The sequence below is a fragment of the Pipistrellus kuhlii genome, unplaced genomic scaffold (assembly GCF_014108245.1).
Source record: "Pipistrellus kuhlii isolate mPipKuh1 unplaced genomic scaffold, mPipKuh1.p scaffold_m20_p_1, whole genome shotgun sequence".
Lineage (NCBI taxonomy): Eukaryota > Metazoa > Chordata > Mammalia > Chiroptera > Vespertilionidae > Pipistrellus > Pipistrellus kuhlii.
Window position 1 is genome coordinate 154,764,684 of NW_023425404.1, and position 12,512 is coordinate 154,777,195.

Below are 12,512 nucleotides of genomic sequence, written 5' to 3' on the forward strand. Positions count from 1 at the left end.
TGGGGAGGGGAGGGCTTTTTTTCTACCCAATTATCTTTCTAGCTTTTGGCGAGCTGGGCCCTATGCATGCGTCTTTCTAGCTTTTGGGGGCTCTCAGTGTAAGACCCTCCCCTTGTGCCATCCAGGGGAGACTCCTTGGAGCTCCCTGACTGTCTATAGCAGGGATGGAGGATGTTCGGTCCATGAGCCGAATAAGACCCATGAAATCATTTGGTCTGGTCCTGCCAAGGCATTAGGGGTGAGTTAATTAAATGTTTGACCAAATATAGCAGGCTGATTTTTAAGTGGATAATTTTAAATGATGTTATAAACATCCAAATGGCTCTTAGCAGGAAAAAAGTTTCCCCACCCCTGGTCTACCTACAGCAACACAGCCTCTCTCTGTACGAACTGAATTAAAGGCCAGACATCTTCATTCTTGGGCTTTTGAACACATGGCACCATAAGAGAAAAGCAAAACATTCTCTTGGCACAGCCAATTCGGGGGGGTTGGGGGGAGGAGGAGGACGACTTCACTCTTTGCTACACTCAGTCCATTTGTACCCGAGAAGTCAGTGTTCTTATTTTTGTGACTAAGATCAGGTGTGGTTTTCTCCCTTTTCTCTCGTAGCCACCAGTAGGTTCCTGTTCACCAGCCAAACTGTTATCAGGTGCTTGTCACGAAGGCCGAGGCACAGTCCCATAAGCTTAGATGACAGCAGCAGCTGCCCTTCCCGCTGGGCCCTGCCACACCGAGGCACTGTTCTCTGCCAGTGACACCATCCCTCAGACAGGTGTCCGTTAGGTCTCCCTTCTGCCGGGGTCCTCTCGGGCAGTGGTTGGCAAACTCATTAGTCCACAGAGCCAAATATCCACAGTACGATTGAAATTTCTTTTGAGAGCCAAATTTTTTTATTTATTTTTTATTTTTTTTTAATTTTTTTTTTAATTTTTTATTTTTGGTCAAACATTTATTTTTTTTAATTTTTATTATTTTTTTATTTTATTTTTATATATTCTTTTTTTAATTTTTATTTTTTATTTATTTTTTTTTTATCAATCTTTATTGTTCATATTATTACAAAGGTTCCTCATTTCTTCCCCCCTCCATCAGGTTCCCACCCCACCCTCCGCCCCCTCCCCATCCCCCATTGTCCTCATCCATAGGTGCAGTTTATGTTCAGTCTCTTCCTCCCTCCCTTTCCCCCGATAGTAAATCCCTTTTCAGATAGTAAATCAGTTACTTAGTATTTTCTCATATCAATAATACCACCACATGCCCAATGATACATTTCACACAAAAGACATTTCCAAATAGGTTAACCAGCCTCATCCAGGCCCCACCCAAGGCACTCACAGATCAACACAGATCAACACTCCAGCCCTATACTAACTCAACACATCCAGATCTAAGCCTTCATCACTTGATTCAGCAGACCCTCAAGTTCCCACAAAAGTTTCCAGCCATGTCTGAGAGGCAGCCGAGGGGCAGGGGCAGGCGAGGAGCGAGCTGTTCCGGGCCTGGCTGCTCTGGGCCTGGCCTCTGTTGCTCTGGTTCGTTCCACAACCAGCTGCTCCTGGTCTGGTCACCGCCACTCCCGACCTAGTTGCTCTGGACCTGGCTGCTGCTGCTCCGGGCCTGGCCACACTCGACCCGGCTGCTCCGGGCCCGGCCGCTCTGGGCCTGGCCGCTCCCAGCCTGGCAGCCGCTGCTCCGGGCCTGGCCGCACCAGACCCGGCTGCTCCGGGCCTGGCCGCTCCCAGCCTGGCAGCCGCTGCTCCGGGCCTGGCCGCACCAGACCCGGCTGCCCCGGGCCTGGCCGCTCCCAGCCTGGCAGCCACTGCTCCGGACCTGGCCGCTCCCAGCCTGCCAGCCACTGCTCCGGGCCTGGCCGCTCCCAGCCTGGCAGCCGCTGCTCCGGGCCTGGCCTCATCAGACCTGGCTGCTCCGGCCTGGCCGCACCAGACCTGGCAGCCGCTGCTCCGGGCCTGGCCGCTCCCAGCCTGGCAGCCACTGCTCCGGGCCTGGCCGCTCCCAGCCTGGCAGCCGCTGCTCCGGGCCTGGCCTCATCAGACCTGGCTGCTCCGGCCTGGCCGCACCAGACCCGGCTGCTCCGGCCTGGCCGCACCAGACCCGGCTGCTCCGGGCCTGGCCGCTCCCAGCCTGACAGCCGCTGCTCCGGGCCTGGCCGCACCAGACCCGGCTGCTCCGGGCCTGGCCGCTCCCAGCCTGGCAGCCGCTGCTCCGGGCCTGGCCGCACCAGACCTGGCTGCTCCGGGCCTGGCCGCTCCCAGCCTGGCAGCTGCTGCTCCGGGCCTGGCCGCACCAGACCCGGCTGCTCTGGGCCCAGCTGCCCTGGGCCCGGCCGCTCCAAGTCTGGCCGCTCCCAGCCTGGGAGAGCCAAATTTTTTTAAACTTCAACTTCTTCTAACACCACTTCTTCAAAATAGACTCACCCAGGCCATGGTATTTTGTGGAAGAGCCACACTCAAGGGACCAAAGAGCCACATGTGGCTCAAGAGCCGCAGTTTGCCGACCACTGTTCTAGGGCTTTGCTGTTCAAAGTGGCAGTTATCTTGGGAGCTTATTAGAAATGCCCGTCTTAGGCTCCACCTCAGACCTCCTGAGTCAGAACCTGCATTTTAACAAGAACTCATGCACATACTAACGTCTGAGAAACATTGGTCTACCAGGCACCTAGAGAAAAATTCATGTCTGTCATTCTGTTCTGGGGCCAGGGTTTCCTCTGACCCACTGTGCCTATCGAACACGGCAGTGGTCACACTGTTATAAGAACCACACGGAAATGGTACGCTATTGGGGGGAAAAAGTGTGTTTGTGGTTTTAACAATGTTTTCTTTCTACTTCTGTGGTTTGCAGTTGACTGGATTGATCCTAAGAGCAGCCAAGAGGTTCCAAATCAACGTTTATGTCAAAAAAATAGATGGCTTTAGGTAAATTTTGCTTTTTTATACAGAAGCAAAGGGTCATTTTCCTACAGTGACTTTCTGGTGGGGATGATGTTGGGAGGGAGACAGCCCACTTCTAAGTCCACTCACCCTTACCCCTCAGGGATGAGGGATGACCAGCCTGGGTCTTGGAATTTCCTTATTTTATTGAACCTAATGCATATAAAGTGCTTTCCACGAATCAAGCATTGTTCTTAGTACTTTACATACATTAAGTCACTTATTTCTCACAATAGTCTTGTATTATCCCCATTTCATAGACGAGGAAAACGAGGCACAGAGAAGTTAAGTAACTTGCTGAATTCTACAGAGCAGGCCCCTGCCACTCCTCTGAGCATTTCCCTCGCCTTGACACTGCCTCTTCCCGTCCCCACTGCTCCCGCCCAGGGCCAGCCACAAGCTCCACTCAGATAGTTAAAATTTCGTAGTCTCTTGTGTCCAGTCTTTCCTCCCAGCACTCCCATGTAAAAACCACTACTTAGTTAAGATCCCCAAATACACAATCTCCTGCTCAAACTTTTCAATGGGAATTTTTTTGATATTAGAAAATGCTTATGATTTAATGTTGAATGGAAGAGGAACAAAACTATGCGTAATAATCATATATTTATTCTGTTCTTTCTATCTATAAAACTTGTTTGGTTTCCCCCATCAAATTTACTAGATTTAACCCCACAATCATGGATATTTCTAGGGCGCAAATGTGGGATGCACGAATGCGTTTGTCACCGGAGTGTATTTCTGAGGCAGTATAATTTAGTAGCTAAGGTCTAGTGATTTAGAATCAAAATAATTTTACCATCCTGGCTCTACCATTTACTCTGGTGGTCCTGGACAAATTACTCCGAGCCATAATTCACTTTCTGAAACCTGGGACATGGGACTACTGTGAGAATTAAATGGCATAATGTCCCCCAACACACCAATGCAGAGCTGGTAAATGCTCAGTCAGTGGCTTTCCTGGGCCTCCTGTGAGGATGACACCTGGCAGGCTGGTCACAAAACATCCTGAGGACTGGCAGCGCTGTCCTGCCAGCCGTGGCCGCCCCTCTGACTCTTGGGAGAATTGTCACCATTTTGAGGAATTTGCTTTCAGCACCTTGTGTTTTCACAAAAACAGTGTACATGAATGTGCAATGCTTGGAATTGCTACACTGACCGATTGGAATCTAACTTCTGAACGATGTGTTTGCAAAGATATCGAACGAGTCTCTTTAAGTTCTGAGTAATTTAATGAAATAAGTGTGCTGGCATTTTCCTCTAAGTGTGTCACTCCAGCCGAGACCGGTTTGGCTCAATGGATAGAGCGTCGGCTTGGGGACTGAAGGGACCTGGGTTTGATTCCAGTCAAGGGCATGTACCTTAGTTGCGGGCATATCCCCAGTAGGGGGTGTGCAAGAGGCAACTGATCGATGACTCTCTCTCATCGATGTTTCTAACTCTCTCTCTCACTTCCTCTCTGTACAAAATCAATAAAATATATTTTTAAAAAAATTATAAGTGTGTCATTCCAGACCAGTGTGCCTGCACGATCAGGGTGTCTATAAGAGATCTCGTCTTTTGTCCCCGCAGTCAGACGGGGAACATCAGGACCATGGTCTTCCCGGTGATGCACGTCAACGAGGTGAGTCCGGGGGAGAGCCACCAGCGGCTTCACCCATGGGAGCGCGGGACTCTGCCCCGTCGGTGCCCACTGTTGTAGCCGAGTGTCCTGTGAGATGTGGGGGTGGAGGGGAAAGGTGATTCTTAAAAACCTGTTTGTCCTCTGAAAATTTCTTTGTGTTTATACGAATGCACTTAATGTCTGAGATTTGAAAATTAACAGAAAGAAATGTCCTTTCTCGAGCACATTAGTTGGGTAAAACGTCCTCCCGGGAAGCTGGCCGTGCAAGAAACACAATGCAGAGGTCCATGCAGCAATGCCAGATGCTGTTGAAGCAATAAAGTCAGCACGCAGATAGATGTTCCATTAAACCGTCCTTTGTGTCTCCTCCTCTGAAACCCTGCCAGTTTGTAAAATGTCATCGCTTTACTGTTCGTTAGCTGAGGAGGAGGAGGAAAAGAGGGTACAATTGAGATGATTGGCAACATGAATGAACATTTTGTGTGAGGTGCTTAATGAAATGGTTAGACGCCTCTGGTTTGTGCAGTATATCGACAGAAATATTATCTCTAATGGTGGGTAGGTAGCTCAGTTGGTTAGACCAGAGACCCAGTAGGCCAATGTTTTGGATTCCTTCCCAGGTCAGGCCACATACAAGAAGCAACCAATGAATGCATAAATGAGTAGAACAACAAATCTATTTTTCTATCTCCCTTCCTATAGATAAATAAGTAGATAAATAAAATATTAGCCCTAAATGTTAGGTGTAAATTGAAGTTTTGTTAATAAAAGCATATTATGAAAGCTCAGAAAACACCTACCATTTAAGACATGGGTGATAATGGTTTTCTGAATCTTACATCACACTGACCGTCGTTCTGCCTCCTCAGTTTCCCTCTCTTCAACCTGGCTTCAAGAGGGGACATTGTGCCGGGACCGGTTTGGCTCAATGGATAGAGCGTCGGCTTGGGGACAGAAGGTCCCGGGTTCGATTCCGGTCAAGGGCATGTACCTTGGTTGCGGGCATATCCCCAGTAGGGGGTGTGCAAGAGGCAGCTGATCGATGACTCTCTCTCACTGATGTTTCAAACTCTCTATCTCTCTCCCTTCGTCTCTGTACAAAATCAATAAAATATATTTAAAAAAAAAAGAAAATACAGTATTCCTATTAGTCTTAGTGTATAAACATATAACAAATAAGATATTACTATTCTTTAAAAAAAAAAAAAAAAAAAAAAAAAGAGGGGACATTGTGGGTTTTCCCCTTAGTAAATCTCAATCGACTGGCTTTTATTGTAAATAGCAGCATTTTAAAAAGTGTTTATTATTTTTTTTTCTTCCCTAAAAATTTCTTTGTAGAAAAATTCGGAACAGATTAAAGCAAGAAAAGGGGAAAAAATTAAAATCACTTTTCATAAAACCTGAGTCAGATGGACATATTGTCTTTAACTTGCTTCATTTTCCTTGCCAATGTGTTGTAAAATGTTTTCTGGTAACAACTTTGTAAAAAATAACTGAGTGGTTTATATTTTGTGAAACTAATATGTGATCTTTAAAGAAAGCTTAAAAAGCAAGAAAAGAGAAAAAGGGAGAAAGGAAGGAAGGAAGCGAGGAAGTGAGGGAGGGAGGAAGGAAGGAAGGAAAGAAGGAAGGAAGGAAAGGAAGGAAGGAAATATGTTAATGAATAAATAACCCCTCTGGTTATACTATTCGATAATTTATAAATGGATTTTCCTGATCTCTCGTTTGCTAACAGGAGGACATAGCCAAATTGCATTTAATGATTTGGAAGAAAGATACAGAAGAAGAAAAAAGTTATACCTTGGATGTTTGTTAATCAAGGCAATACTGTTTTCTTGCTCCCCTAGAGTGTTCTCATTGATAAAGAGATTGCAAGTCGACTGAAGTCTGTGATTAACACTACTTCCATCATCAGCAACATACCCTACATTGTCATGGCGCTGGGCGTGTTCTTTGGTTTGATCTTCACCTGGCTGGCCTGCCGAGGACAGGGATCCATGGATGAGGTGAGCAGAGGCTGGAGGAACTTCTTACGGGATAACTTCTTACGGATTAACTTTAAAATTCAACTGGGCTTCGCTGAAGGGCTGCCAGCTGGCTCCTTGGGGGTGGATTCTGAGCTTTGATGCCGGGCGCAGTGATTTCATGCTTGTATTACTGCTGGGCAAAATGAGAAGCAAGGAGGGGTGATAGAATGGTACTGCCCAGTTTTGGCTCCTGTGGTGGGAATGGAGTCTCTGGGAGTAAGCTTTATGTGTCTGAAAGTAACCTGGAAGAAAAGGAAGACTATAGCACAGCTAAGCACCTGGCATTTGCTATCAGACTGTGTAGGCCAAATCCCAGTGCTGCCGCTTAGTAGCTGTGTGTCCCTAGAGACTGAACCTGTTTCTTCGTTGGTAACATGAGAGAATACTCGGCTTCTAGGAGTTTTTTTCCTGAGGATGAGGTGATTTAATCATAAAGCACTTGGCCCAGTGTAAGTATTTAGTAAGAGCTTAGTAAACATTAGTTATATGATGAAAGAAAAAACAGTTCAAGGTCACAGGGCAAGGCAAGCAGGACCTGCTGGGAAAGAATCTGTGATCGCATCCAAGACCCTCCTCTGAGTCATCATGCCTCATAAGTGATTAGCACAGGGGCTGCACTTCCTTTCCTGGAGGGGTGGGAGCAGTCCACACGGATGGGATAAGCACAGCTGGGTGGGTCTCGTCAATGCCAGCAGGCCAACCCAGGGTCTGAATACCTTCATGGAGCTTTTTCTGTAGGAGCCAGCCTTTCTTCAGTTGTCAGCAGCTTCCCTTTTAGCAATAAAGGCTGTGTTTTTCCTCCTCGCTGCCTCAGCTTATTGACTGAGCCCCACTGAAGCAGGAAGTGATAGGCTGAAACCACCTGAATAACATTCACAGATTTCCCCATCTTCCGTGTTCTTCCATTATGTTTCTTAACCCATGCCCATCGCTGAATTAGGTGTGAGGCCATTCCTTTTTCCCCCGTTATTTAAAATTTTATTTTTCAATTATAGTTTGCATTCAATATCATTTTGTATGAGTTTCAGTTGTATAGTATAGTGGTTACACAATCATATATTTTAAAGTGTCCCCTCCCCCATATTTCCAGTACCCGCTGGCACCATACTTAGTTACCACAATATTGTTGACTGTATTCCCTGTGCTGTACTTGACCTCCCCATATTTTGCCATTTCTACCGGTGATCTCACTTCCAGTCTGACCTTGTCATAAGCACCGATGAAAGCCCATGTAAATGCTTCCACAGCTCCTACAATAAACCAGCCCCACGTATTCAACAAGCGAGCAAAGGCCGAGCACTCACCACCACCTCTGAGGCTTCGTTCTCTGGAAGATTTCAAATCAGGAAGGAGGCAAATTCAATTGAGTATGAGGAGGGTTATAGTCCGAGTCAGCACAGGGAAGGGGACTGGCTGCTCTGGGATCCGGGTGGTGTGAGCAGAACAGGCCTCCTCAAGGGGGTTAGGCCTGAATGCTAAGGAAAAGTCAGGCTGAGCAGAGAGAGAGGTGAGGGGAACGACCTACAGCCCTCCAATCAGTCTTTCCTCCTCCCGTCTCCCCTCCTAACCCTATTTTTCACATGGAGAGATGTTTCTGTAACTTTGCTTCCTCTCTTGACTGAGTTGCAGGGAACTGCAGATGAAAGAGCGCCCCTCATACGAACCTAGCCCTGGCCTGAGCTTAGCGAAGGAACCATGGAGAGCTGTCCTGATCTGGATCAGACGTGGGGAAACCGTCGCATCCTCACAGGCTCCTTGCCTGTGGAGAGAAGGAAGGCGACCAGAACTGGCAAGTGATGAGAGCATTTGGCTGGAGCTCAAAGAACAGACTGGTGTCAGCCACTGGGCTCTATCAGAGCCGTGGTCCCTGATGAAGGGTTTTGTTTTTCATGTGTCTAGCAAGTATTTAATGAAGTCTTGTATAGTAACTTTATTGATGTTGGGTGCTGGTAGCTCCAGAAATTTGTGACCACTGTTGTGGTTGTAACGCCTGCGTCACTTGTTAATGCTACTTGGTCTAACCTTGTTCAGTATGTTTCATTCACTAAACTTTGTATTGTATTCCTCCATTCATGTCACCCCAAAACTAGAAATAAATAAGAGTTCGGAGCCCAGGGTAAAATGGTAGCCTTGTTGAGTACATCATTCAAATGCACCCAGTTTCCTCTTTTAAAAAAGTTGTATATTGCATTTTATGTTAATTGTCAATTCATAATTCCTCCAGGAAAATAATTTGGTCTTCTGACTACTTTCATACCTGATAAGAACCAAGTGGGGAAGTGGGTGGGTGGAGTGAGGCACCTAATGAGTCCGTAGTGATAAATACTGAGGATTTTTTAATGTATACTTTTGTGAACTGAAAGAATACAGAGATAATGTTGGTGAGGACAGTGCAAATATTTCATACAAGAGGCCTGGTGCACGAAATTCATGCATGGGGTGGGGAGGTCCTCAGCTCAGCCTGCACCCTCTCCAATCTGGGACCCCCTCTCATAATCTAGGACTGCTGGCTCCCAACTACTCGCCTGCTTGCCTGCTTGATTGCTCCTAACTGCTTCTGGCTGCCAGCCTGATCACCCCAACCACTCCCCTGCCAGCCTGATTGCCCCTAACTGCCCTCCCCTGCAGGCCTGGTCACCCCTAAACACTCTCCTCTGCAGACCTGGTCACCCCACAACTGCCCTTCCCTGCAGGCCCAGTCATCTCCAACTTCCCTCTTCTGCTGGCTTGGTCACCCCCAACTACTCTCCCCTGCAGGCTTGATTGCCCCCAACTTCTCTCCTTTGCAGTCCTGGTCCCTCCTAACTGCCCTCCCCTGCTGGCCTGATCGCCCACAACTGCCCTCCCTTGCAGGCCTGGTCTCTCCCAACTGCCCTCCCCTGCTGGCCATCTTGTGGTGGCCATCTTGTGTGTTGGAATGACAGTCAATTTGCATAATACTCTTTTATTAGATAGAATAGAGAAGAACTAACTGCTAGTTCTGAGATTTGTGGATAACTTATTTTTCCATTGAAATGATCTTGATGTGGAAAGGTGTTCCTCGGAGAATATAATCAATAACTGACACCCCTCCCCCCATCACCTTTGCTAAATAGGACACTGTATTAATTACAATATTATTTGTAAAATTATGAGTATAGGAAATCCATCCATCTACAGCCTAAGCAGCACATACATTCCAGGAAGTCTGACTGCACTAAAGAGACATTTCTTTTGGGACAGTGTTCTTGGTTACTTTGAAATTGTTTTTATAAGTTCTTCTTTTCTCAGGTTTGGTTCCTTTTGTTGTTTTGTGGCTGTCACTTACTGAAGAGAGAAAACGTGCCCTACAGTTCCTGTGACAATCATCTTGCTGACAGAATGACACTATTTTAAAATGTTGCACAGGAAGTGTTTTATAAAGGTTCTTTGGGACCAGAGCAAAGTCACCTCTCTTGAGAATGACTTTTTTGGTTTCTGGTGTGACCTAAATCTGAGGACTGGGAACCATCCTATGTCACAGAATTCAAGCTTATTTAAGGGCAATTCTTTTAATTCTCAAAGTTTAATATTAATTTTTGATTGAGAAATCTATAAAGTTATCTGGCTAAGTGCACAAAGAATTTAACAACTGAATAATTCTACAGTTGTTGTTTAAAACTGGATTTCATTGTAAGCAAATGAAGGTGAAAAAGCCATGGATTTCACAACTAAAGTCTCTGATCCCTGTTTGGGGTAATAAATTACTTTAGCTTATTTGCCCTAATTTTCCCTCTGTACACTAAAGCAACATGTAATGTTTCCTTTCTTGAAGGGGCAATTTGTTAAGATCTTAACATCTCTATAAAGGAAGATAGAACCTATAGTTACCCCAAATCAACAAAATGTGAAAAACTAATTTGAAAATATTTTATCTTCAACAATGCCAAATATCTAGATTTTTTAAAAATTTATCAGTATTTAACTATAGATAACTGGCATATCTTGTTCTTTTTATGCATCCATTTATCCACACTAACAAACCTGATAAGCCAGTGTATACTCATTAGTTCATCCTATTATCAGGATATAATCATCTGTGAGGAGGAAATTTTTCATGTGAATGTTAACAGTTAATGATATATCTTTAGACTGGATCCACAGCCAGAGAGACCAAAACCATAGTATTTCTATATGATTCTTCAGATACTTGGCTTAAAATCACATTTGATATTTGCCTTCTGAGAAGTCGGTGGCAAACCCATAAACTACAGTCAAGATTATAGATTGGTTCAGAGGCATGAATGTGCTACCCACTTGGTTTTAGATGAAAATAACAGATTATTCCTCATGCTCACTCTCTCGGAGCCATTTTCCTGGAAAGACCTCCAGAGTCTTTGTGATTGTCACAATCACAGAACACCGGTGTCCTGTATTATGATGCTCAACTTAGGGAGAAACCAATCTGAGAGAGGTTACCTCGCTTCTCTCAAGGAAAATTGGGAGTTGAACACAGGGCAGGAAGTAGGATTGGCCACGTTTAGCTCCAGATTTTCCTCCTGGCTTTATTTCCTCACTTCTAGAAAGATCACTAATGGTCTAATGGAGCAAGTACCGGTACTATACTACTAACCCCTATTGGGGCTTTTACTTGAGGCTAATTTTTTATTTACATTGTGCGAGATAAGAGTTCTGCAAAAGATGACCTTCATACTTGGCCCTCTAGGTGTACTTACTGGAGTTAATTGCTTGTGGCTGACCTGAATGCTTTTCATGTAGCTTGTATAATTGGTTCATTTCATGTGATTCTTGACATGTTTATTTCTACCCTTAATGCAATGAAGTATTTCACTAATAAAAAAACTTACATGACATTGCACTGGAAATTTTATGTCATGTCATCAGATATACAGTTGTCCATGGGCTTTTGTTTGAAAGACACTCTTTGCCCTCTTGTCCAACACAGGCCTGAGTCCCACTCCTCGGGCCACCTCTGATTTCATCTCAACTGAGGTGGACAGTTATAGGCAGCCAGACAAGTGTGCTTTTCCGCCTCAGGGCTTTCTCCAGAGCGATGGAAGCCCCTCGAAAGCTTGGGGAATTAATACCCCCCCGGGACACACTCAACCAAAGGGGGCAGGGGTGAGCTGATAAACGTTCCAGTCCTCAGAGGGACAGTCAGTGCTCAGGCTCCTTCTACAGGGTTCAACTACGATTGCCCATAGTGTGAACTGCTTCCTGCTATCACTTCTGCATTCCACACCTCACACTCCTCACCGCCTCACTGCTGCTTCCTTCCAAGTAATCTACCTGCACTCACACCCTTATTCAGGCTTGCTTCCACGTAATTCCGGATTCCGCTCTAGTTTTTCTACCTCTGGCCACCTCTTGTGAATACTGGCGCTCAGCTGCAATCTCTTCTCACTTGATACTCCCTCTCTGACAATCCTATGTCACGTGCTCTATTCACCTTCAGCCTCACGTTTCCAAACCACCTGATGGATATCCTCAGCCAGAATGTCTTCAAGACCAGCAAGTGAAGAAAGGAACTCTTTTTTTCTTGTCTTCTTCCCAAATTCCCATGGCTGGGGAATGGCATCACAACTTACCCAGCTGTCCACGCCAGAAACCAGGGACTTTTGCTACACACCTCCTTCCCCTTCCCTCCATATCCAGTCGGTCAAGTGCTTCGTATGCTTCTCACCCTAATGTATCAGAGCTCTCAGTGGGACTCCTGCAGTTACCACTATAAGCATCATTTAATTTTCTGCATAAAAGGGATTTATAATGGAAAGTCTCCCTCCACCCATCTCCTAGCCACTCAATTCATCTTCCCAAAAGCCATATTACTCATTTTTTAAAATATACCTTTCCAACCCTAGCTGGCTTGGCTCAGTGTATAGCGCGTCAGCCTGCGGACTGAAAGGTCCCAGGTTCGATTCTGGTCAAGGGCA

At 45.8% G+C, this 12,512-nt stretch overlaps 1 protein-coding gene across 2 annotated transcripts in view; it reads left to right on the forward strand.

Moving 5' to 3' along the window:
- SCARB2 (scavenger receptor class B member 2) overlaps nucleotides 1-12,512 on the forward strand; it is an 84,731-nt gene that overhangs the window by 46,939 nt on the left and 25,280 nt on the right. Inside the window, exons 9-12 of one of the 2 annotated variants that reach the window (XR_006739740.1) lie at nucleotides 2,861-2,934; nucleotides 4,522-4,573; nucleotides 6,421-6,579; nucleotides 8,230-8,658. Coding sequence is in view for 1 of the 2 variants with exons in the window: in XM_036413139.2 (XP_036269032.1) it covers nucleotides 2,861-2,934; nucleotides 4,522-4,573; nucleotides 6,421-6,579; nucleotides 8,230-8,268 (324 nt within the window). In the remaining variant the exon portion in view is untranslated. Of the gene's footprint in view, nucleotides 1-2,860; nucleotides 2,935-4,521; nucleotides 4,574-6,420; nucleotides 6,580-8,229; nucleotides 8,789-12,512 lie in introns of those variants that run through there. The other variant, XM_036413139.2, reaches the window with a different exon arrangement.